Here is a 22061-nt window from a genome sequence, read left to right as displayed (position 1 = left end):
GGGGTAGGGGTGAGGGGTTCCTTTGAAAAGTGAAGCCCAGGTAAGGTTGCCCCCTCGGGTAGGGGCAGAGCGGAGTCTAGAGTAACATACCCCAGTTTTGAGCGTTAGCTGCTGGGTGCAGGCATTTTTATCCCCATTTTCAAATGAAACTCAGCCCAGGCTAAAGGCCGTAGCAGCAGAGGTCCTGAAGCTTGGGCATGAACGTTCTTGAAGTCAGCCTCGTCCCCCAGCCTCGGTGGGCACGGCTGGTGGGGCTTGGCTGACAGGTGCCCCCTTGCCCTCCAGAACCTGACTCGGGAACAAGCCGACTACTGCGTCTCCCACATGAAGCCCTACGTGGACGGCAAGGGCCGCGAACTCCCCACTGCTTTTGACTACGTTGAATTTACCCGCTCGCTCTTCGTGAACTGAGCCTCTGCTCGTAGGTTAGCCTGGCCCACGCTGCTTGCCCTGCCATCGCCGTGCTGCATGTCAACTCATCTCTGTGCTCTTAAGAAAAATACTCCAGTGTTGCTTTCCATTGTAACCTTAACCTGCTTAGCTTGGGGTAAGACTTAGTAGAAAACGGTGCTTCAGTAAACTGCTCCTGGTCCAGTCGCCAGTGCCATGTTGCTGTGGGGACCCCTTCCTGTCTTGAAGCCGGCTGCCCCATTCCGACTGCAGAAATATCTAAGCAGCTGGCTAGTTCCTCTTTTGTTCTCCCTCCCAGTTTTCTGTTTCCACGTAAAAGACAAATAAATGACTCCCCCCAAAGCCTGTCGTGTCTTCATTCAGCTTCCATCAGAAACGTACAGCACAGATGTAGCCTCACCCCACCTGCCTCTGTGCTTGGGACTCCCCCACCTCAGGTGGCCACCTCTGCTGCCAGTTGGTCCAAGTCCTCTGTTTCCCGGGGTCCTTGTTCAGTGAACTCGCTGCTTAGCTGCCACACCTTTACCATGCCCTTGGCATCGCCAGCAGCCAGAAGCTGAGTCTGCTGACGATTGAATTCAAGACAGTAGACCGGGCTTTCATCCTGGGTTTGCTTCATCGAAACTGTGGGTTTCTGGGAGCTTTTCCGGAGATCAAACAGCTGCACATCACCTTCAAGGAGAGATTCGTGGGGTAAGAGAGGCCCAGAGCAGCAGCCTCTTCACAGTCTCCTGTGCATAAGATCGGTCTGTTACTCAGTTCAGCTCTCCACCCCACACAAGGAAAGTCATCCTCACCCCACATACAGTCTCCCCAACCCAGAGTTCCAGGTACAGGCTGGGCTCATGTCAACTTCAACGCATCCGAGCCTGGTGTCCATTTCCTACCTTCCCCAGAAGCAGCCGCAAACACCAAAGGGCGCACTGGGGACCAGCGCACAGCGAACAGGTACTTGTGGGACAGCTGCAGGGAGGTCAGGGGCTGGGCCTGCAGCATGGAGTACAGGTGGACGTGGCCGTCGGTCCCTGCACTCAGGAAGAGATTCCTAGACAGGATGCAGGGCAGACAGCCAGGCAGGGGATGAGCGCTGGGGATTCAGGTGCAGCTGGGGGCTTCCTGCCAGACTCCTCATGGGCTGTCAGGCTCATGAGAGGCCTCCCGAGGCCCCCAAACCCGGGGTTCTCCTCGAAAGTAAGGGGCCGACTCCCTGGCGCCAACCCCAGGAGCTTCGGATACTGGGGCTCAAACGGGGAAGACCTAGGCCCAGGGCAGACCGCAGGTCCTTTAAGCAGTGCTATGTGTGGCCTGGTGGGACTCCCTCACCCTCCCTGTGCCAGAGGCCCCGTGGCTGATGGAGGAGGCTCCGGCCCTCCCTACCTGTGGAAAGGGGAGCAGCTCACAGAGTAAACAGGGCCGCCGTGGGGAGAGAAGGTGAACTGTGCCGGGGCCCGCAGGGGCACAGAGCTGGGCATCCGTGTGAGGGCAGGCTCCTCCGCTGCCAGGGAGCACTTGAGCGGGAAGCCGCCTTCCGTGCCCAGCACGAAAAGGCTTGGGTCAAAGCTGGAGAAAGCCACTGCTGTGGCACCCACCTCGGTCTCCCCCCGGGGAGGCTGTGGAGAAAAGAACAGCAGGGCAGAGCTGAGGGAATCCACTCACGGTGCCCCCAAGGAGCCCAGGCACGTGCGTGGATGCCGTAGCCCTCAGTGGCTCCCGCCTGCCTGCCCCCAGGCTCACTGGCTCAGGGGTCCCACAGCCTGGGGCTGCCTCGGGGGCCCATTTCCAGGGCAGCAGCCTCGCCCCTGCGTACCTTCTTCAGCTTGGTGCTCCTGGGGAGCTGCTGCATGGCCAGGGCGAAGCCCTTGCTGAGCTGCAGCCGGCCAGCCCCGACCGCCAGCCAGAGCAGCACCTTCCCATCAGTGGCCACGCTCAGCACCTGGAAGCGGCGGCCGTGCTGGGGACCCGGGAGCCAAACCACCTGGACAACAGTGTGCAGGGCCGAGCTGAGAAAGGACGCCTGCCCCACCTCCCAGCAAAACCAGGTGTCCCTCCCCCCTCCCCCGCTCCCCTTCTCTTCCAGGGAGACTTCTGCGGGGAGGCCTGGGAGCTGCCTCACCCACCAGAGGGTTCCAAGGTCCCCCCAGTCCCAGCAGAAAACCAGGACAGTGGGGACTGCGGCTCTGATGGAAGGGGCGGGTGTGACTCATGGCCTGGGAGCTCCGAGAATGCCAGAGGCAGCTGTTCCAACTGCCAGCTCCCTGGTGACCTTCTTCCTTGGCTGTGGCAAGCAGGCGCCCCCTCTCCTGCCCCGCGTCGTGGAGCAGGCCCGCGACATCAAGGCGCAGGCCGGGAGGACGTGCTTCCCCACCCGCCAGGCAGGCCGCTGCTCTGACCTGGTACACGGGGTCCGTGTGCGCATCGTCCGTCAGGCCCGTGCGCCAGAGGAGTGGGTCCTCCGGATGGCTCATGTCCCACACCAGCACCTCGCCATTGTACAGCCCCCCTGTGGGACCAAGAGGGCCTGGGCAGGAGCCGACCCACGCAGCAGCCCAGCTTCCTGGCCAAGCCCCCACCCTTCCCACCCACTGAGCCAGGACGTGGGGCCACTTTCTCGAAAACAGTCCTGAGGAAGAAACGTCCTGGTCCCCGGGGCCTCACACTCCAGCCTGCTGTACCCCACCCCAGGAAGCTTCTCCCACTGCCAGGCTACCATCCCCCAGCCAGCACCCTCCATTCCCTCCAGCTTCACCTGCCCCCTTTCCCCAACGTGCACAGCTCGTCACCTCTGTCAACTCCCCAAGGGTGCCAGCTTCGTCCTGCCTCTTGTCCCGACCAGGCCGCACCTCTGCACGGCCCACACCCCCTCAAGACTCAGCTAAGGACCTGCCGCCGCCTCCAAGCTCTGCACCCAGCACGGGCACCCCCAGCATCCTCACCTGAGCCCAGGGGTCAGGACCACCTGTGGTCTCTGCTTCCCCCACAGACCTGCCCTGGCCGTGACCAGGGGCTGAGGGCCCAAGGGAGGGCTTTGGCCACCCTCTGCAGGGTGGGAAGCAGAGGCAACTTAGGCTGGTCGGCCCACCTGCAACGTGGGATGGCTGCGTGGGGTGGAAGGCTAGGCACATGACGGCGCTGGGCACCTCCACCACCACCGACGGCTGCTGCGGGTTCAGGCCTCGCCGGTCCAGATTCCAGGCGCACACAAAGGACTTCAGCGTGCTCCAGTCCCCATCATCCAGCCTGCACGGACGTGCCTCAGCTAGCTCTGCCCCTCGGCCTGGGCTTCATCCCAACCCACCCTGCCCCCACCATGCTCCTATCACCTGACCCACCTTCACCCCCTACTCCCCCAAACAGGTGAGCCTCTGTAGCCCCATCACACACAGACACTGTGCTGGGTAACAAAGCGGCAGAGGCTCCTCTGAGGCACCGTGAGGGCATGAGTTTCTCTGGAAAAGGATCTCCAGGTGGGCGAACCTGGGCATATCAGGAGACAGCTCTCGGAGCAGGTGAGGCAGGCCAGGGGCTCACTGCCCAGTGCTGGCAGGTGGGCACTTGGAGTCCCTTCCCTGCCCTTTTCCTGCCAACCTGATGCCCAGGCAGCCTTGAGAAGGAAGACTCCCAGAAAGGCCAAGCTCTGGGCCAACCCCTTACTGCGCAGACGGGGGGACAGAGGCTCGGACGAGGGTCTGCGGGCCTCTACTGCCCCACACCCGGCCCTGCGGCCACTCACCGGCCATAGGCACAGGCCACCACAGAGCCAGTGGTGCTCCAGGAGACACCAGTCACATGCAGACCCTGTTCTTGGGCTGGGGGGTAGCCCAGGGTGTGGAGGCAGGTCACCTGCAAGAGACAAAGCATCCCCAACCCTGAGCCCCAAAGCCGCCCAGTAGTGTAACAAAAAGCACACAGCCTTGGGCCTCCCAATCCCTAGAAATGATTCAAGTCCACCGTCCAGCCCTAAGGGAAAGTGTGGAGCCTTCATCCCAACATCTCCCCTAACAGGATGCTTCCAGAAACCCAGAAGGGCCTTGGAAACTGAGACAGACGCCAGGCTCCAGATCAGAGCTGGACCCTGTACTCACATCTGTTTCAAAAGCTTTGGCTTCTGAAGCTGGATGGTGGTGATGGTTGCACAACAATGTGAATATACTCAATGCCACAGGATTGTATGGTTAAAAATGGTTAAAATGGTAAATTTTATGTTATGTGTATTTAAACACACACACACACTTTTTTTTTTAAACTCTGGCACCTTGTTTCTCAGCCTATAGGTGGCCAGCAGCAGCTAATGAGAAGGCCGGCGATGCTGGCCACGGCGAGGGATTTTGCACCACAGATACACTTTCCAGGAAGTATTTGCACCATAGACCAAAACTCCTGTGAATAGTTTCACACTTCTTGACCTCATAACCCCATATAAAGAAACTATCCAATGGAAAGAATCCAAAATCTGTAAGAACCTGCACTGTGCACTGCTAGTGAGAATGCAGAACAGTGCAAGAACCTGCACTGTGCACTGCTAGTGAGAATGCAGAACAGTGCAAGAACCTGCACTGTGCACTGCTAGTGAGAATGCAGAACAGTGCAGCCGCTGTGGAAAACAGTCTAGCAACTCCTCAGATGTTAGAGATACCATATGGACCAGCAATTCTGCTCCTAAGTATATACACAAGAGAACTGGAAACACACACTTGTACACAAATGCTCACAGCTTGATCCATAATAGCAGAGTGTGGTATATCCCTACAACAGAGTGTGATTCAGCCATAAAAGGAATGATGCACTGATAGACGCTACAACACAAGGACCCTTGATAACACTCTGCTAAGCAGAAGCAGCCAATCACAAACACCACTTGTTATATGATTCCATTTATATGAAATGTCCAGAAGAGACAAATCTAGAGACAGAAAGTGGAGCAGTTGCCAGGAGGTGCGGGGGAAATGGGGACTGACTGCTAATGGATATGGAGTTTCTGTTTTGGGGAGGTGATGAAAATGTTCTAAAACTGACTGTGGCAATGGTTACATACCTCTGGAAATATACTAAAACTCACTGAACTGTACACTTCAAATGGAGAATGATATGGGATGTAAATTATATCTCAATAAATCTGTTATTTTAAAACAAAGCCATACAGTGGGGCCAGGAGGTAGAGAGGGCATGAGAAAACCTTTGGGGGTCTGGTGACATTCCATTTCTTGATCTCGGTCCTGGTTCTACAAATGTTTTCACTGTGTGAAAAGTATGGACTTGAACACTCGTAATCTGTGCATGTGTTTATGCATGTTTTATAAATTTAATAAAAGTTTATATTAAAAATAAACTATATACATAATGTATCATAACACCATTTATAATTGCAATGATCAGTACAATTTAAAATCTAAAGATGAGAATGCAGAGGGATGGAAAGATGGGCCGTTCTCGGGACTTCCCTGGTGGCGCAGTAGTTAAGAATCCGCCTGCCAATGCAGGGGACATGGGTTCGATCCCTGGTCCAGGAGGATCCCACATGCCACGAAGCAAATAAGCCCACGCACCACAACTACTGAGCCTGCACTCCAGAGCCTGCGAGCCACAACTACTGAAGCCCGTGTACCACAACCACTGAGCCCACATGCCACAACTACTGAAGCCTGTGCACTCTAGGGCCCACATGCCGCAACTACTGAGCCCGAGTGCTGCAGCTACTAAAGCTCGCACGCCTAGAGCCCGTGCTCTGCAATGAGAAGCCCACACACTGCAACAAAGAGTAGCCCCCACTCGCCGCAACTAGAGAAAGCCCACAGGCAGCAACGAAGACCTGACGCAGCCAAAAAAAAAAAAAAAAGATAGATGGGCTGTTCTGTACCTTCACTGATGGGTATGTGTTTGCCAAGATTCAACACAGCACACAGGATGAGTTTACTTGTATGGAAAATATACCTCAACAAACCTGACTCCAGGAAAAAAAAGTTTATGGTGAAACATCATGTAGCAGTTATAAAGGAAACAAAAGTCTATAATGGAAAAGAATCTGAAAAAGAATATATATATATATATAACTGAATCACTTTGCTGTACACCTGAAGCTAACACAACATTGTAAATTAACTATACTTCAATTTAAAAAATGGTAATAGGGAATTCCCTGGAGGTCCAGTGGTTAGGACTCCACGTTTCCACTGCTGGGGGCTGGGATTCGATCCCTGGTCAGGGAACTAAGATCCCACATGCCTCAACTACGAGTTCACATGCCACAACTAAAGATCCTGCACATGGCAACGAAGATCCTGCGTGCCACAACTAAGAGCCGGTGCAGCCAAATAAATAAATATTAAAAATAAATAAATGGGGCTTTCCTGGTAGCGCAGTGGTTGAGAGTCCGCCTGCCAATGCAGGGGACACGGGTTCATGCCCCGGTCCGGAAAGATCCCACATGCCGCAGAGCGGCTGGGCCCATGAACCATGGCCGCTGAGCCTGCGCATCTGGAGCCTGTGCTCTGCAACGGGAGAGGCCACAACAGTGGGAGGCCCGCATACCGAATGAACGAACGAACGAATGAACAAACAAACAAACAAACAAACAAACAAATAAATAAATGGATATAGAGAGAGATAGAGAGATAGAGAGATAGACAGATGGATGACATCTGTAGCAACCTGACAACACAGAATGGGTTTTGCTTCTGAAGAGAGAAGACCCCAAGATTGGTCACAGTGCCTCACAGCAGTCAGCCACACCCACATGGAAACAAGAGGCAGGACACGACACAGCAAAGAGGTCAAAGGTTTCAGGGGGCGCCCTGGGTCACCTCTTCCTCATCTCTAATTCTCAAGTGTTCAGCCATGTTGTCACTGATTTTAGAATTGTGAAGTTACAGACCTTCATTAAGAGTGGCATCTCAGGGCTTCCCTGGTGGTGCAGTGGTTAAGAATCCGCCTGCCAATGCAGGGGACACGGGTTCAAGCCCTGGTCTGGGAAGATCCCACACGGCTGGGGAGCAACTAAGCCCGTGCGCCACAACTACTGAGCCTGAGCTCTAGAGCCCACTAGCCACAACTACTGAAGCCCACGCACCTAGAGCCCGTGCTCCGCAACAAGAGAAGCCACTGCAATGAGAAGCCCAGGCACCGCAACGAAGAGTAGCCCCCGCTCACCGCAACTAGAGAAAGCCCGCGCACAGCAACAAAGACCCAATGCAGCCACAAAGACCCAACGCAGCCAAAAATGATAAATAAATAAAAGAAAAGAAAAAAAGAGGCTTTCCGGGGCTACTAGAGCCAAGGACGGCAGTGAGATTTCAAGGCCAACACCTACACAGCTGGAGTAGAGACAGAACCACCAGACATGTCAGCCAAAACAGTAATTCCACCAGGAAGAACTAATCAAAATATTGATGCAAAAGAAAAACAGTGAGAGAGAGATTCGCTTCAGTTCTGTCATATAACAGCAAAATCTGAAAAGCACTACTCCTCTGCCCAACATTCAGAAAGGCAAGAAACTTCAGGGCCATGTGGGGACCGCACGCCACACGGCCACCCAGAGGGTGCTGCCCAACCCCCCTCCCATTCACGTGTTTCCGGAGGATACGTGTCTAGAAGTGAAGCTGCTGCTGGGATGTCCAACAACAGGGGACTCAAGAAAGGCTGGTGTGTCTGTGCAGTGGGACGTGATGCAGGTTATAGGGTGACTGGGGCCCCTCTACAGGAACTGACGTGGAAAGCTCTGGTGAGTGAGAAAGGTCACAAACAAAATGTACGGTGCTTTCCATTTTTGTTTAAAATGCTCTTAATGACAACCGTAGTAGCACTAATGCTATGTGTCAGTGTAGCATGGGAAAGGCCTCTGAACCAGTGCTCCCACTCACTGTCTACGTATTACATGTTCTGTATTTCTGCGACGACTCAATTTATTATAATGAACATGTATTGCTTTTGTAATCAGAAAAGAATAGTCTTTAAAGGGGGAGAAAGTAATACACAGGTGGACCAAACTAATGCACAGAAGAAGGGTGGAAAAGCCTCAACAGTTAAGTACAAAAGCTTAACCTCTCTAAATGCAACTGTAAAAGGGGGCAGGCTGAGCTGAGCTTTTAACATTCATTACCTTCTTCTTGTGCTCTGCTTAAAAAGATACAATGACTCCACACTTTGGTGTGGACTTGGCAACTATTTTTCAGAGGGATTTTGAGGATTTCTCTCAAATAAACCGACTTTCCCATACCTATCAACGATTTGGTGGGAACAGGGCAGCTATGTATCTGGAAATAGATAGAAGGAAGATACAAGAAGAGGAGGGGAGGAGAGGAGGGCTTATGACCTCTGAATACAGAATTATCTCCATTTCTAAAGGAAGAAAACGTTGTATAAGAAAAGTTTTTACTGCTTGCTCAGCAGCCTGTCCACAGGCAACACCAGGGTGGAGCAAAAGCCACCAAGGGGCCCTCCTTCATTCAGAGGTTACCTGATCTCAAAGCAGAGGCTGTGTACCCAACTGGACATTTGAGTTGACAGGGTGACAGCTCTGAGCTGTGCCCCGAGACCAGAAAGACTTGGCGATGCTGAAGTCACTAGAGCATGGAAGTGAGACCAGACAGACCAGGACTCAAACTCCAGCTCAGCCACTTACAGCTGTATGACTGTGGACAAGTCCCTTAGCCCCTCTGACTCTCATCTATAAAATGGAGATCATGGGAATTCCCTGGCAGTCCAGTGGTTACGATTCTGCCAGGGGCCCGGGTCTGATCCCTGGTCAGGGAACTAAGATCCCACAAACTGTTCAGCGCGGCCCAGAAAAAAGAAAAAATAAAAATAAATATAAAATGGAGATCAGGATAGCACTACCTCATACAGCTGTCCTGAGGGACAGATGAGTTGGCACAGAGAGTGCCTGGGGAAACACAGCTGAGTGGTTAAGAAAATAAGATCCAGAGTCACACTGTCCAGGCTCAAATCCTGCCTCTACCGCTTACCAGCGGTGAAATGGAGATAACAAGGGCACCTACTTCAAGGGCAGCAGGGAAGGCCCAGTGACTTCTTAACTCAGCTTAGTACCTGGCAAAAAGTAAGAGCTCGGTGAATGCTGTCATTATTATTGCTGGTGTTACTATTATTTGCATGGCACAAAAGAAGGACTTAAAAATGGGGTAGAGCCTCACACCTGAGGCATCCCAGGCCCACACCAGCCCATCCCTACCGTCTGCTGCTGCTCGGACCAGTTCACCTCGAAGCCGTCAAACGCGTGGCTCTGCCAATTCTTGTTCAGCTCTCGGGTAACCATGGCCTCCACTCTCCGGAGAAAGGCCACAAGCCGGGGGCCATCATACTGGGGCACAGACTGCAGGCTGACTGGCTCAGGGGCCTCGGTCTGTACCTCAGCATCTGCATGCTTCCGGGTCTGGGCGGACGCTTCAGCAGTGGCAATGCTGGCCGTCTGGCAACTTTTCTGGAGAAGGAGATCGAAACACAGTCACCAGCCAGACGTACTCCCAGCATCACCTGCCCAGGGCACTCATCCTCCCCCAGGGATAAATAACAACGGGCCGCAGTTCATTCTGTCTGTCCCCTTCCTCTAGTAACTAGCCCATCTTTCTTTGTGGCATGGGTGAAGACAACCCACTGAGAGGGATACTTGACCTCCAGCTAGCCAGTCGGAGCACTCGGTCCCTCCCCCAGCCACAGTGATTGGTTTGGGGTGACCCAGTGAGGGCCTGACCCAGGACTTTCGGTGACACTCTTTGGAGGGGTCAAGGGAGGGCCCTTTTTGAAAATACGGATATCAAGAAGAACCAGGTCATCTTAGAGCCAGCAGTGGCTGTCTTAGCCAGCGCTGAAGAACCTCAGACCTGGCCACCAACAGAACACCCCTCTTCTCCCCCAACTTGGCAGCCAGCCCTCTCCAGTAGGGTACCTTCCAAGGTGCCACCGTGATCAAAGGACACATGTGTCTGTGATGAGCTAGCTGGGAGAAGGCAGACTACTCCCCAGCTGCCACTCCTCTCCACCCTGCCACCTGTCTCCAGTTCCTTGTCTCCTGTTTATCTGGGCAGAAGGACAGACATCAGATCAGGGAAGGAGATGCAGCCTCCCTTTCTTGAGGACATGACCACTCTTTACCAAGTGAGGGCCCTGATACCACTGAGATGACTGTCACCCACAAGAGGCTCTGCTCATGTGGCCATTTACCAGGCACCTGCACCTACAGGACAGTGACGAGGCCTGGACCCCTGTGCTCTCTGCTCAGACTTGGGCATCAGGACAGTGTTAGTAAGCCTGAAGGAAGGGGGCTGGCCGCACACAGGCGTAGCTCTTGTTAGAACGTGGAGAACTCAGCACTTGTCACCATGCTCCTCTTCACATTCAACTTAATTCTCTCTTTGCTTGTCCATCTCCCATTAAACTCTGAGCTCCTCCAGCATAAGAACTTCCCTGGTGGAGCAGGGGTTAAGAACCCACCTGCCAATGCAGCGGACACGGGTTCAAGCCCTGGTCTGGGAAGATCCCACATGCCGCGGAGCAACTAAGCCCGTGTGCCACAACTACTGAGCCCACGTGCCACAACTACTGAAGCCCACGTGCCTAGAGCCCATGCTCCGCAACAAGAGAAGCCACCACAAGAAAAAAAGAAAAAAAAAAAAGAAGAGAAGCCACCACAATGAGAAACCCGCACACCACAAGGAAGAGTAGCCCAGGGCTCCCCTGGTGACGTAGTGGTTGAGAATCCGCCTGCCAATGCAGGGAACATGGGTTCGAGCCCTGGTCCGGGAAGATCCCACATGCCACGGAGGAACTAAGTCCATGTGCCACAACTACTGAGCCTGTGCTCTAGAGCCCGTGAGCCACAACTACTGAGCCCGCCTGCTGCAACTACTTAAGTCCACGTGCCTAGAGCCCGTGCTCTGCAACAAGAGAAGCCACCACAATGAGAAGCCCGCGCACCACAATGAAGAGTAGTCCCCGCTCACCACAACTAGAGAAAGCCCGCGCGCAGCAACGAAGACCCTGCGCAGCCAAAAATCAATTAATTAATTAATTAATTTTAAAAAGGAAAAAAAGAAAGAAAGAACCCTGTCTATCTTTACATCCCCAGCACTTTGCATGGTATTTGACAGATAGTACAAGTTCATTCATACTATACACACACACATTTTATTTCTCTATTCAACATCTACTTGCCAGGTGCTGTCAGGCTATTATGGATATAGCAGAAAACAAACGTGCAAGATTCCTGTGCCCGAGGAGCTTACACAGAGGTTGGGGACAGACACATAAACACACAAGAAAAACATGATGGAACACAAGTGGCGCTAGGTGGACGCAGAGGTGTGGGAGAGAAGGGAACAGCTGGGGAGGCAAGTGGGATGGGATGGCAAGGGAGCCTCTGGGGAGATGGCATTTGAGCTAAGGTGTGAAGGACAAGTGGAAAGCTGCAGGAAAAAGGGTTCCAGGAAGGGGTTGGGGGGAGAACAGAACAAAACCGTACGAAGAAAAGGCCCCATGCTTAGAGGCTGGACGGCAGGCAGCGTAACTGGGAGCAGAGGGTGAGGGAGGGCAGCCCAAGGGCAAGGTCCAGGCAACAGAAAGTCTGTGAGCCAGGACAAAGGCCTAGGGATTACTTTGCAGTATAAGCCACAGGACCATGATGAGAACCAGTGGATGGGGTGTCCCTGAACTGAAAGTGAGGGCAAATTCCAGGAGAAGAGAACACAGAAGGCTTTCTGTTAGACCCCCTTTAGACAGATGCCTCTCAGACATCCCCATGGAGGCGTCGAGGATTTCTGAGACTGGTCACAAGGCATGAGGCTCCAGAAAGCATCCAATCACAGATGTGACTTGAAGCCACAAGACGAGGAGTCCACTGAGGGAGCGTGAACACTGATCAATCAATGGATGGGCACAGGAATCAGAAAGTAAACACGCCGATGGGATTTCCCTGGTGGCACAGTGGTTAAGACTCTGAGCTCCCAATGCATGGGGCCCAGGTTTGATCCCTGGTCAGGGAACTAGATCCCACATTCATGTCACAACCAAGAGTTTGCATGCCACAACTAAGGAGCCCACGTACCACAATTAAGGAGCCAGCACAACCAAATAAATAAATAAATATTAAAAAAAAAAAAAAAGAAAAAAAAAAAAGAAAGTAAACATGCCGAGCCAAAATGTTAAAAGACTGGGGGTGAATCTCAAACTCCCCGGAAGCCTCAAAGACTGTAACAGTACCAGTTATTAAGTGCTAATTGAGGCACTGTCCCCATAGCTTTACCTGTATCTTTTTTTTTTTTGGCTGTGTTGGGTCTTCCTTGCTGCCCGTGGGCTTTCTCTAGTTGTGGCGAGCAGGGTCTACTCTTCATTGTAGTGTGCGGGCTTCTCACTGCAGTGGCTTCTCTTGTTGCCGAGCATGGATTCTAGGAGCACGGGCTTCAGTAGTTGTGGCACGTGGGCTCAGTAGTTGTGGCTCGTGGGCTCTAGAGCGCAGGCTCAGTAGTTGTGGCGCACAGGCTTAGTTGCTCTGCGGCATGTGGGATCTTCCCAGACCAGGGGTCGAACCTGTTTCCCCTGCATTAGCAGGCAGATTCTTAACCACTGCGCCACCAGGGAAGCCCCTACCTGTATCATCTTATTCATGCTCACGACCACCCTATAAAGTAAATCCTATTTTTTGCGTTTCTAAGGTTAGCACTGAGACACAGAGAAGTTAAGTAACTCACCCAAGGTCACACAGCAAAGAGGCAATCACAACAGAGCTTGAACCCAGGCATTCTGACACACAACAATGAATTACCTCTCAGTCAAGGTGTTTTCTCTCAGTCTGAAATCCTGGCCACTAATCACATCAGATGAACTCAAAACAATGTTTCTAAGAGAATGTTACATGAATGTCTTAATGTAAAAATTAATGTAAAGTCACAACCACAAGCAAAAATGTCCAAAGAGACAACAAGCTCTTAACTTTTCAGGTATTGCTATTAGTGTTCCTTTGCTCTTTGCTTATTCAGGCAAATAACAGATGCCAAAACACTAAGGAAAACTTATGGAGGGAAACTTAACTAAAACTTAACTAAAAAACTTAAAACCAACAACACTGCACCCATTAATTTTTTTCTGTTAACTGGTAAGAAGCCACTATTATTCTCTCTTCACTCTGGGACACCTAAGTCAGTTCCCATGGTTCGAGATACACATAACTCACCCGACCCTGACCCATCTAGGGATGAGGCCCGGAGGCTCCCGGGGGAAGGGCTTGCCCACGGCCGCCACATACAGGGTGGTGCCTTCCATGCCAGGCAGCATGGGGCTGTCGCCAGGGCGTGGCTCCTATAATAAGCCCTCTAAGAGGTGAGAGGAAGAATTCGGGGTGAGCAGGATCCTTGCTCCCTGGGCAGGTGACCATTGTGGATGCTGGGCCTGCTGCATGCCTTCTGCACCTCAGAGGCACCGCAGGGGAAAACAGGTGGGACCCAGCCAGACTTTGATCACACTGGGACATGTGGCCAAGAAACAGGAGAACCATTCCCAAACCAAGATCCTCAAACTCTGTGCAGCCTTCAGCGGAGAAGGAAGCCGGTGGGACTCAGGGAGCAGAGAGTCCAGGTGGCAGTCCTGCCCTCCGGTCCCAAGAGAGCCTACAGACACCCAGAATGTCAGGGCTCCTGCATCTTGCTGACGAAGGAAACCGAGGCCCAGAATGGTGAGGAAATACCTTCTAGAGAATCTGTCCTCCCCATAGGGGCCAGTTTTCCCAAAAACTTCCTACCCATGATGCAGGCTGGGCCCAAACACCAGGCCTGTAGCTACCGACTGGACGAGAAGCAGAGACTAACCAGGCCAGGCCAACTGGGTTCTCTCAGGGAAATTCACACCTGAGACAAAGACTCAACAAGATAAACGGCACATGCGTGGAACTGAAACACAGTGCCAACAATCAGCCAGCGCCACAGTGCAGACAGGAGACGCGCAGAGATAGGCCTCACGGGGTGTGTGGCAACAGGAGAGCTGAGAGGTGGAGGGAAGGTCCCAAGCCGCCTAGCTTCTGATTCCTGCCCCTTCCTCCGGACCAGCTGCATCTCCATGCCAAGCCCAGGAGACACCTACACATCCTAAAGAAAAGCGTCCAACGGGAGCTGGTTGGCTGGTTTCTGTTACTTGCTGCCAGAGCCCTAACCCATACCCAGGAGGGCTCCGTCTCCCAGACCACCACCCCACAAAGCCCCACTTCAGAAATAAGATGCCGCTGCTGGCCTCAAGGACTGGTCGATCAATTTCAGGAACACTTCTCATGACTGAGGAAATGGCCCTCATGGGCCAGGCGACCAGCCACTCTCCAGCAACAGGTGGCAACAGTGGCCCAGAGGGGTGTTCTGTGAGGTGGGGTGTGTGAGGGGTGTTCCCCACCTTCAGCCCCAAAGGTTAAAGGAATCCCATGTCAACAGTGCCTACGCATGATTCATCATTCAGAAACTGTCCAGCCAGGGGCTTCCCTGGTGGCACAGTGGTTAAGAATCCTCCTGCCAATGCAGGGGACAGGGGTTCGAACCCTGGTCCAGGAAGATCCCACATGCCGCGGAGCAACTAAGCCCATGCGCCACAACTACTGAGCCTGCGCTCTAGAGCCCGCAAGCCACAACTACTGAGCCCACGTGCCACAACTACTGAAGCCCACGCGCCTAGAGCCCATGTTCCACAACAAGAGAAGCCACGGCAATGAGAAGCCTGCGCACCGCAAGGAAGAGTAGCCCCCACTGCCCGCCAACTCGAGAAAGCCCATGTGCAGCAACGAAGACCCAACACAGCCAAAAATTTAAAAATAAATACATAAATAAAATAAAATTTAAAAAAAAAGAAACCCATTCACACAGTGTCAACATGCAGTGGACAAACTTCAAGGTTGTAAGTAGAACACACTTTCTTATTAAAAATATACCTTCTAGATCTCCTTGACTATTGATTATAAAACATACCAACTGGGACTCCCCTGGTGGCGCAGTGGTTAAGAATCCCCCTGCCAATGCAGGGGACATGGGTTTAAGCCCTGGTCCGGGAAGATTCCACATGCTGCACAGCAACTAAGCCCGTGCACCACAACTACTGAGCCTGTGCTCTAGAACCCTCGAGCCACAACTACCGAAGCCCGCGTGCCTAGAGCCCGTGCTCTGCAACAAGAGGAGCCACCGCAATGAGAAGCCCGTGCACCCAACTAGAGAAAGCTCGTGTGCAGCAACAAAGACCCAACGCAGCCAAAAATAGAATATATATCTAAATAAATAAATGTAATAAATAAATAAAACATACCAATTATTTAGTAATAGCTCTTCAGGAGGAAACTATATGAAATATACCCATCAGTTGTGAGACACACCCCTTTGTAATATCTGTTAAAAGGGGGGTTGGATGAGGAAATACAGAAACACACAGAGAACAGGCAGAGGTCTGGGACGCCGTGCAGCTGAAGGCTGAGCCCCCCCACTCCCCTCGGCAGTAACCACCACCAGCAAATACGGAGCACACAGCCCATCATTTCACCCCCAAAACCCACCTGAGCCGCACACCTGACTCCAGAGTAGAAGAGGACCTCAGAGACCATTCTAGACTAGCGTCGTCGATGAGCAGGGCCCCAGAATCACTGGGAGGCTCCTAATAGACAAACTGCTGCTTCCTCCCTGTACAGTTTCTGGTTCAGTAGGTCTAGGATGGGGTCCTAGAATTTGCTCTGCTAACATGCCCCCAGGTGATGTCATGGGGAGGGCACTCAGACCCCAGATATGGGCCTAGCCCCTCAGCTATATACTTCCCGTGGCCACACCCCAGGCCCCAGAGCCCTCATCTCTGCCCTCGAGGTGCAGACAGTGCTCATATCGCCCCCCTTCCCCTTCTCCGGGGACCCAGGTTTCACCTGGGGTAGGATGGGGTGAGACAGGGCTCCTCCCCAGGCGCTGAGAAATGCTGCCAATGTGAACATGGCTCGGCACTGTCACTGCCACATCCATTCAGGCTCACTGCTGCTCCCCCTCCCTCCCTCCCAGAATTTCCCTTCCCCTCAGGTTCTCTTCCCAGCCCTACCTTCCATGTCCTTTCCTTTCTGAGTCTTATACACACACCTGATGATGCTCGGGTGTGATGGGAGCTGAGATGACTCCTGACCTAATTCAGTGGCTCTTTATCAGCATATCAACAAAATTTGACTCTGGTGTGAAATACATTTTGATGTTAACTAGCAGCAGCTGTATGATGGGACTATCTTGGATATAAAGTTGATGGGAATTCCCTGGAGGTCCAGTGGTTAGGACTTGGCACTGTCACTGCTGGGGCCGGGGTTCAATCCCTGGTCAGGAAACTTAAGATCCTGCAAGCCTCACAGCACAGCCAAAAAAAAACCAGGTTGAGCTGAGTAGATTTTGTGATGCAACATAGACAATTACACTGTCTCTTGTCTTGCTGGTGTGACACTTCCAAGAGTGTGGGGGTAACTGCACCCAGAACCAACATCAAGGTACTTCAAGGTATGACCTCCCGTTCTTTTTGTTGTTGGTTTTTGGGGGATTTTTTTTAAATATTTTATTTATTTATTTATGGCCACGTCAGGTCTTAGTTGCAGCGTGGGCTCCTCGTCGTGGCTCATGGGCTTCTTTCTAGCTGTGGCACGTGGGCTCCAAAGCACGCGGGCTCTCTAGTTGAGGCGTACAGGGTCAGTAGCCCCGCAGCATGTAAGATCTTAGTTCCCTGACCAGGGATCGAACCTGCATCCCCTGCACTGGAAGGCGGATTCTTAACCACTGGACCACCAGGGAAGTCCCTGACCTCCTGTTTACTTGAACTTGCCTCTTGAGTATATCAGGGCAGCAAACAGTTACTCAAAGGATGACTTGGAGCTGAGAGTCAACCAATGAAGACAGTGATGATCAACATTTGCAAAGAAGCTGGGAGACCATGTTATGCCACACTACCTTTGCGTTATAACTATTGCAGGCTATTCTGGTGTTGTCTTTGCATGTGCCTTGGGAAAAAAAAACCAAAACCTAGTATCAAAACTATTAGCAAACTCCAAAAGGTTGAGAACCACAAATCTAATTCTTGAAAACCTGTAAAAGGCCAAACCCCAGGTTAAAAACAAACACCCTCCAGCAGGGGGTTCCATATGCTACAGAACCCACCAAGGGGAGGAAGCAGGAAGAGGGAGGCGCAGACAGGTAGGCAACTAAGTTTAATTCAAAGCAGGAGGGGAGAAATGCATCACAATCATGCCCATGGATGACGGGACACAAGAAAAGTATTCAATTCAGTATTTCCTGGGGGCCTTTGGGACATGCAAAAGCACACAAGACCCACACCCTGCCTTCTGGGAGCTCAGAGTCCAAAGGGGACTGATTGGAATGCCCAAAATGCAACTGCTGATAAAAAAAGTTCTAGAACTAGATGGCAGTGATGGTTGCACACTGTGAATGTACTTAATATCACTGAATTTACACTTTAATATGGTAAATTTTATAAGTATCTCACCACAAAAAATGGAAAAATGCACCCTACATTCTGATAGGGTCAGAATGGGCTTCAGAAAGGTAACTCCGCTGGAGAGTAGGGTGGATTAAATTAGTGGTTCTGAAGTTTTGCCACACATTAGAATAACCTGGGGAGCTTTTATAAAACCAGACTCCTAGGTCACACCATACCGATTAAACCAGAATCACTGGAGGTAAGGACCAGACATTCATATTTTTCAAGACTCTCCAGGGCATTCCAGAGTCAGCCAAGTTTGAGAAAGCAGATGAGTAAGGTCAAGGCGATCAGGAGCCCTTCACCTCAAACAGCTGACAGGCTGACGGACCACTGACACTCAGGATCCCCCCCACCTGAACAGAACTGGGATCTCAAACTGTTTTCTGAGGAGCATCTCATTTAATCCCACAGAAGTATTCTACCAAGACCTATTTTGCAGAAGACATCACATGGCTGGCCCAAGGCCAAGCCCCCAAAGAGTCTGTGCACTCAAATCCACAGACTGGCCCCAAAGTCCAGGACCCTGTCCCTCTGTGAACCAATCGAAACAGGACAAGAAAAGCCAAATCAGGCCAAAGATCATTAATACTTTAAAAAAAAAATTCATCACTGGGACGTAAAAGTACATTCCAATATCGCACCACTACGTGGGCCAAGCAAAGAACAATTTTCGGCTTTTCCAAAGTAACTTACAAACAAAAAAATTAAGAAGCTGCATACAAATTTAGCTAAAACACTCATCACAGGGTTTGTCGATAAGAGAAAAATTGGAAACAGTCCTTCAAAAGGGACTGATTAAATAAAATGAAGTTATAAAAAAATTTTAAACACAAAGATGTTCAGGGTGTACTGAGTGAAAAAAGTGGGTCTACAAAATATTATGTACAGTGTGATTCCGTTTTTGTAAAACAAAAATGGGAGAAAACAGACAAAACAAAAAAGGAGCAGGTATAAACCAAACGCCTGGGGAATGAGACTTTGGGGTGGTTTTTATTTCCAGTCTTTGCTTATGCAGATTTTTTTCTAAATTTTGGACACAGAAACTTTTATAAAGAGAAACAAGTTAATTTGGAAAAAGCAATTTACCACTTTCCTCTGACCCCTGTAACAGTCTTACAACTTAATAAAGAATCTCCTTAATTAGACAGGAAAGACTGATTCAACTGAAACACCTGAGATGAAAGCCTTTACACCTCAAGTATTAGAATCAGTTCTTAGAGCCCTACGGGTTAAAACTATAGCTACAAGAAAATCAACAAGCCTCAATCTCATTCTTTGTTTAAAAAAAAAAAAGTAAAAAGTTAGACTGAGTCAGTGGTTCCCAACCTGGAATCTTTTAAAATCTGTATCTTGGACTTCCCCAGTGGCCCAGTGGTTAAGAATCCGCCTGCCAATGCAGGGAACACAGGTTTGATCCCTGGTTCGGGAAGGTCCCACATGCCGCGGAGCAACTAAGCCCGTGTGCCACAACTCGTGAGCCTGAGCTCTAGAGCCTGCGTGCTGCAAGTACCGAAGCCCGCGCACCTAGAGCCCGTGCTCTGCAACAAGAAAGCCCCTGCAATGAGAAGCCTGCACACCAGCAACAAACAGTAGCGCTGGCTCGCCGCAATTAGAGAAGGCCCGCGTGCAGCAACAAAGACCCAACGCAGCCAAAAAAAAAAAAAAAATTAAATTAAATCTGAATCTTCAGCAAACAAAAGCTATTTCACGTATTTTTTCCAAGCCAGTGAATGTGAATTACACATTTACCTTCAGTAAAGATGGATCGATATAACTAAACTATCCGCTGCCGTTGCTTTTAACCAGAACCATTTCTATCCAGCATGGTGAAGTGTGAAGTGTTGAGACCTGCAGACTGCTGGCCTGAGGCAAGAAACCTGTCCTCAAGAGTACGACACCATAGAAACCTCATTGGGATTGGTGTTGGTGAGGACATGGCCTCTGCAGGTTCTAACACCTGTGTGGCAAGCTAAGCCTGAGCTTCCTCTGCTGGGAAATATGCAGCCCCCCTGCAATGCTCATTTTCACCGAGGAAAAGCCAACATCCTTACAATGACGAGCAAGCCCTATACTTGACCTGCCTCTCCTCACCCTCTCTGACCTCACCTGGAACTACTCTCGCCTTCTCGTTCCTCTCCAGCCCCACCTGCCTCCTCACACCCACCAGACTGGCTCCAACCCCAGGACCTTTGCACTTGCAGTTTGCGCTCCCTGGACTGTTCTACCTCAGGTATCCACCTGGCGAACTCTCTCACTCCAAGGCCTTGCTCAAACATCACTCTCTCCATGAGGCCCGCCTTGCAGCCCACCTCTCACTCCCCAACTCAGGCTTTCTAATCCCTCGCCCTTTGTCTTCTGTCCATGTCCACTGCTCACCTCTAACACACAGTATACTTATTTATTACATACACTGTTTAGTTCCTGTCCGATGCAGACAAGCGCCCCGTGTAAGCTCCGGGAGGGAGCTCGCCCACTGGTGACGGAGGAATCGCCACCGACGCAGCAGGGGCTCCAAGTCTACCCACAGATCCCTCAGAAGCCCCGGCCCCCTGCAGCCCTGCCCTCATCTCAGACCACCTCGTCTGTGTGCCTTGGATTAAACTACGTACTAGAAAACGGGTGTATCTCGACCTGAAAATGCAGTTTGGTCGTGTTTTTTAAGTGAAAGTTAGTTTGAAATGCCTAAAAACCGCAGTTCACACGAAATCCTTCAAAACGTGGGGGTTTTAGAGGTTTTAAAGAAAAACTCTTTCGTTGCTATTCAAAGACTGGGGAAATTGAGACGAGGGTATCCCAAAGGGTTAGTTTCTGCGAGTTAAAATATAAAAATAAAACGGTGTTACCTCAGAACCTGGCCCGGCAGCCGCGCGAGGCCCCTCGCCCTCCCGCCCACGTCGCCCCGAGCCAGGCCCGCGCCCTCACCGTCTCCCCGCGGATGCCCTGGACGCCCCTCCACTGCGAGGGCACGGACGCCACACCCAGGGTCTCGTCCTGCAGCGGCCCGGGCCGCTCGGGCCGCTCGGGCCGCTCGGTGCTCGCAGCCCCGCCTGAAGCCAGCGCCTCAGCACCCGCGCTTCCCGCGCGGCAGAGCTGCTCCGGCTGCACGAGGGTTGCCGTGGAGACGGCTCCGCCCCCTCCCCCACCCCCACCCCACCCCCGGCGCCGGCGCAGTCCGACGCAACCTTCGCCCCCGCTCCTCCAGAGCGGAAGGCTGGGAAGGTGAGGCTATCGGCGCCATTTTTGAATTTGTCAGCGCGCCTCCTCCTTTCCTCCCTCCTCCTTCTCCTCTTCCCCGCCCCCCAACAAAGACCCAAGAAGAAGAGATAAATTATTATTTTCCTACGGTGCGACAAGAAATACCAGTCTGGATTCTCCAAACGCAGAGGGAGCCCGCTTGGGGCATGCGCGGCTACTCTGGGTGGGGAGGGAAGTGCGGAAGCGACGCGCTCGTGCCAAGTTCAAAGATGGCGCTGAGCCGCCAGGCGCAGAGGCGAGGGCGGGAGGCTGTGGCCGCGGCGGGCTGGAGTTGTGGGGCCTCGGGGTGCAGAGCTGGCGCAGCAGCCGAGTGCTCCAGCAGAGCTCTAGTTGGCGACCACCTCTAAGCCAAGTGCTCGCCGTCTGATCCTCAGTTTCTGCCACAATAGAATGGCGATTTTAAATATCCATATGCGGATCCAGTGTGGTTGAGTAGTGGGAAGGCCCAAATGAGGTCGAATGTAGAAAAATGCTTGTTAAACCGAAGTTAAAGGCCCGAACAACTACCAATTACTGAGTATCTACCGTGTGTCAGGTAGAACCCAGAGCTTTCTGTATGTTGATCTTAATAATCCTTAAAATAACTCTATGAGGAATCAGCTGTTACATATCACTTGAGGGTGCTGATTGTCTGAAAAATAACTGCCCCAGATCACCCATAAAGCCTGCATCACATTTGCCCAACACTCCCCGGAAAGCTGCTTGGCCCCAAGGCCCTGTTCTGAGCCTCTTGGCAAGAATACTCTGGCCAGGTCATCTGGGCCGCTTTCCTCCTATCCCTGAACTCTCAGAGGGATGGAAACCTGCCCAGTCAGAGGCCCCTCTGTACCCACGACTGAGTCCTCATTGGGACCCTGTTCCAGCCAAGGCCATGAGGACGAATTAGATTAGCAACACTGGAAAGAATGGAATGCAATAGA

General features: G+C 51.9%; 2 protein-coding genes across 6 annotated transcripts in view; one reads left to right on the top strand and one right to left on the bottom strand.

Moving 5' to 3' along the window:
- Positions 1-753, top strand: part of SPTAN1 (spectrin alpha, non-erythrocytic 1) — a 61640-nt gene extending 60887 nt beyond the window's left edge. For all 5 annotated transcript variants that reach the window (XM_081238231.1, XM_081238230.1, XM_081238229.1 and 2 more), the window contains one exon: positions 286-753. In XM_081238231.1, coding sequence (XP_081094357.1) covers positions 286-411 — 126 coding nt within the window. In that variant the 3' untranslated portion in view covers positions 412-753. The remainder of the gene's footprint in view (positions 1-285) is intronic.
- On the bottom strand, positions 754-21133 carry DYNC2I2 (dynein 2 intermediate chain 2). The gene is given in 10 exon segments (XM_081238233.1): positions 754-1083; positions 1299-1456; positions 1789-2021; positions 2219-2386; positions 2802-2911; positions 3491-3648; positions 4142-4251; positions 9593-9841; positions 20809-21019; positions 21021-21133. Coding segments are annotated over 10 exon segments (1740 nt in total). The 5' UTR covers positions 21125-21133; the 3' UTR covers positions 754-844.
- Positions 21134-22061: the final 928 nt, after the last annotated feature.

The sequence above is a fragment of the Mesoplodon bidens genome, assembly GCF_964165515.1.
Source record: "Mesoplodon bidens genome assembly, chromosome: 6".
NCBI classification, from domain to species: domain Eukaryota; kingdom Metazoa; phylum Chordata; class Mammalia; order Artiodactyla; family Ziphiidae; genus Mesoplodon; species Mesoplodon bidens.
Note: the sequence above shows the minus strand (reverse complement) of the source record. Positions and strands in the feature narration are given on the sequence as shown.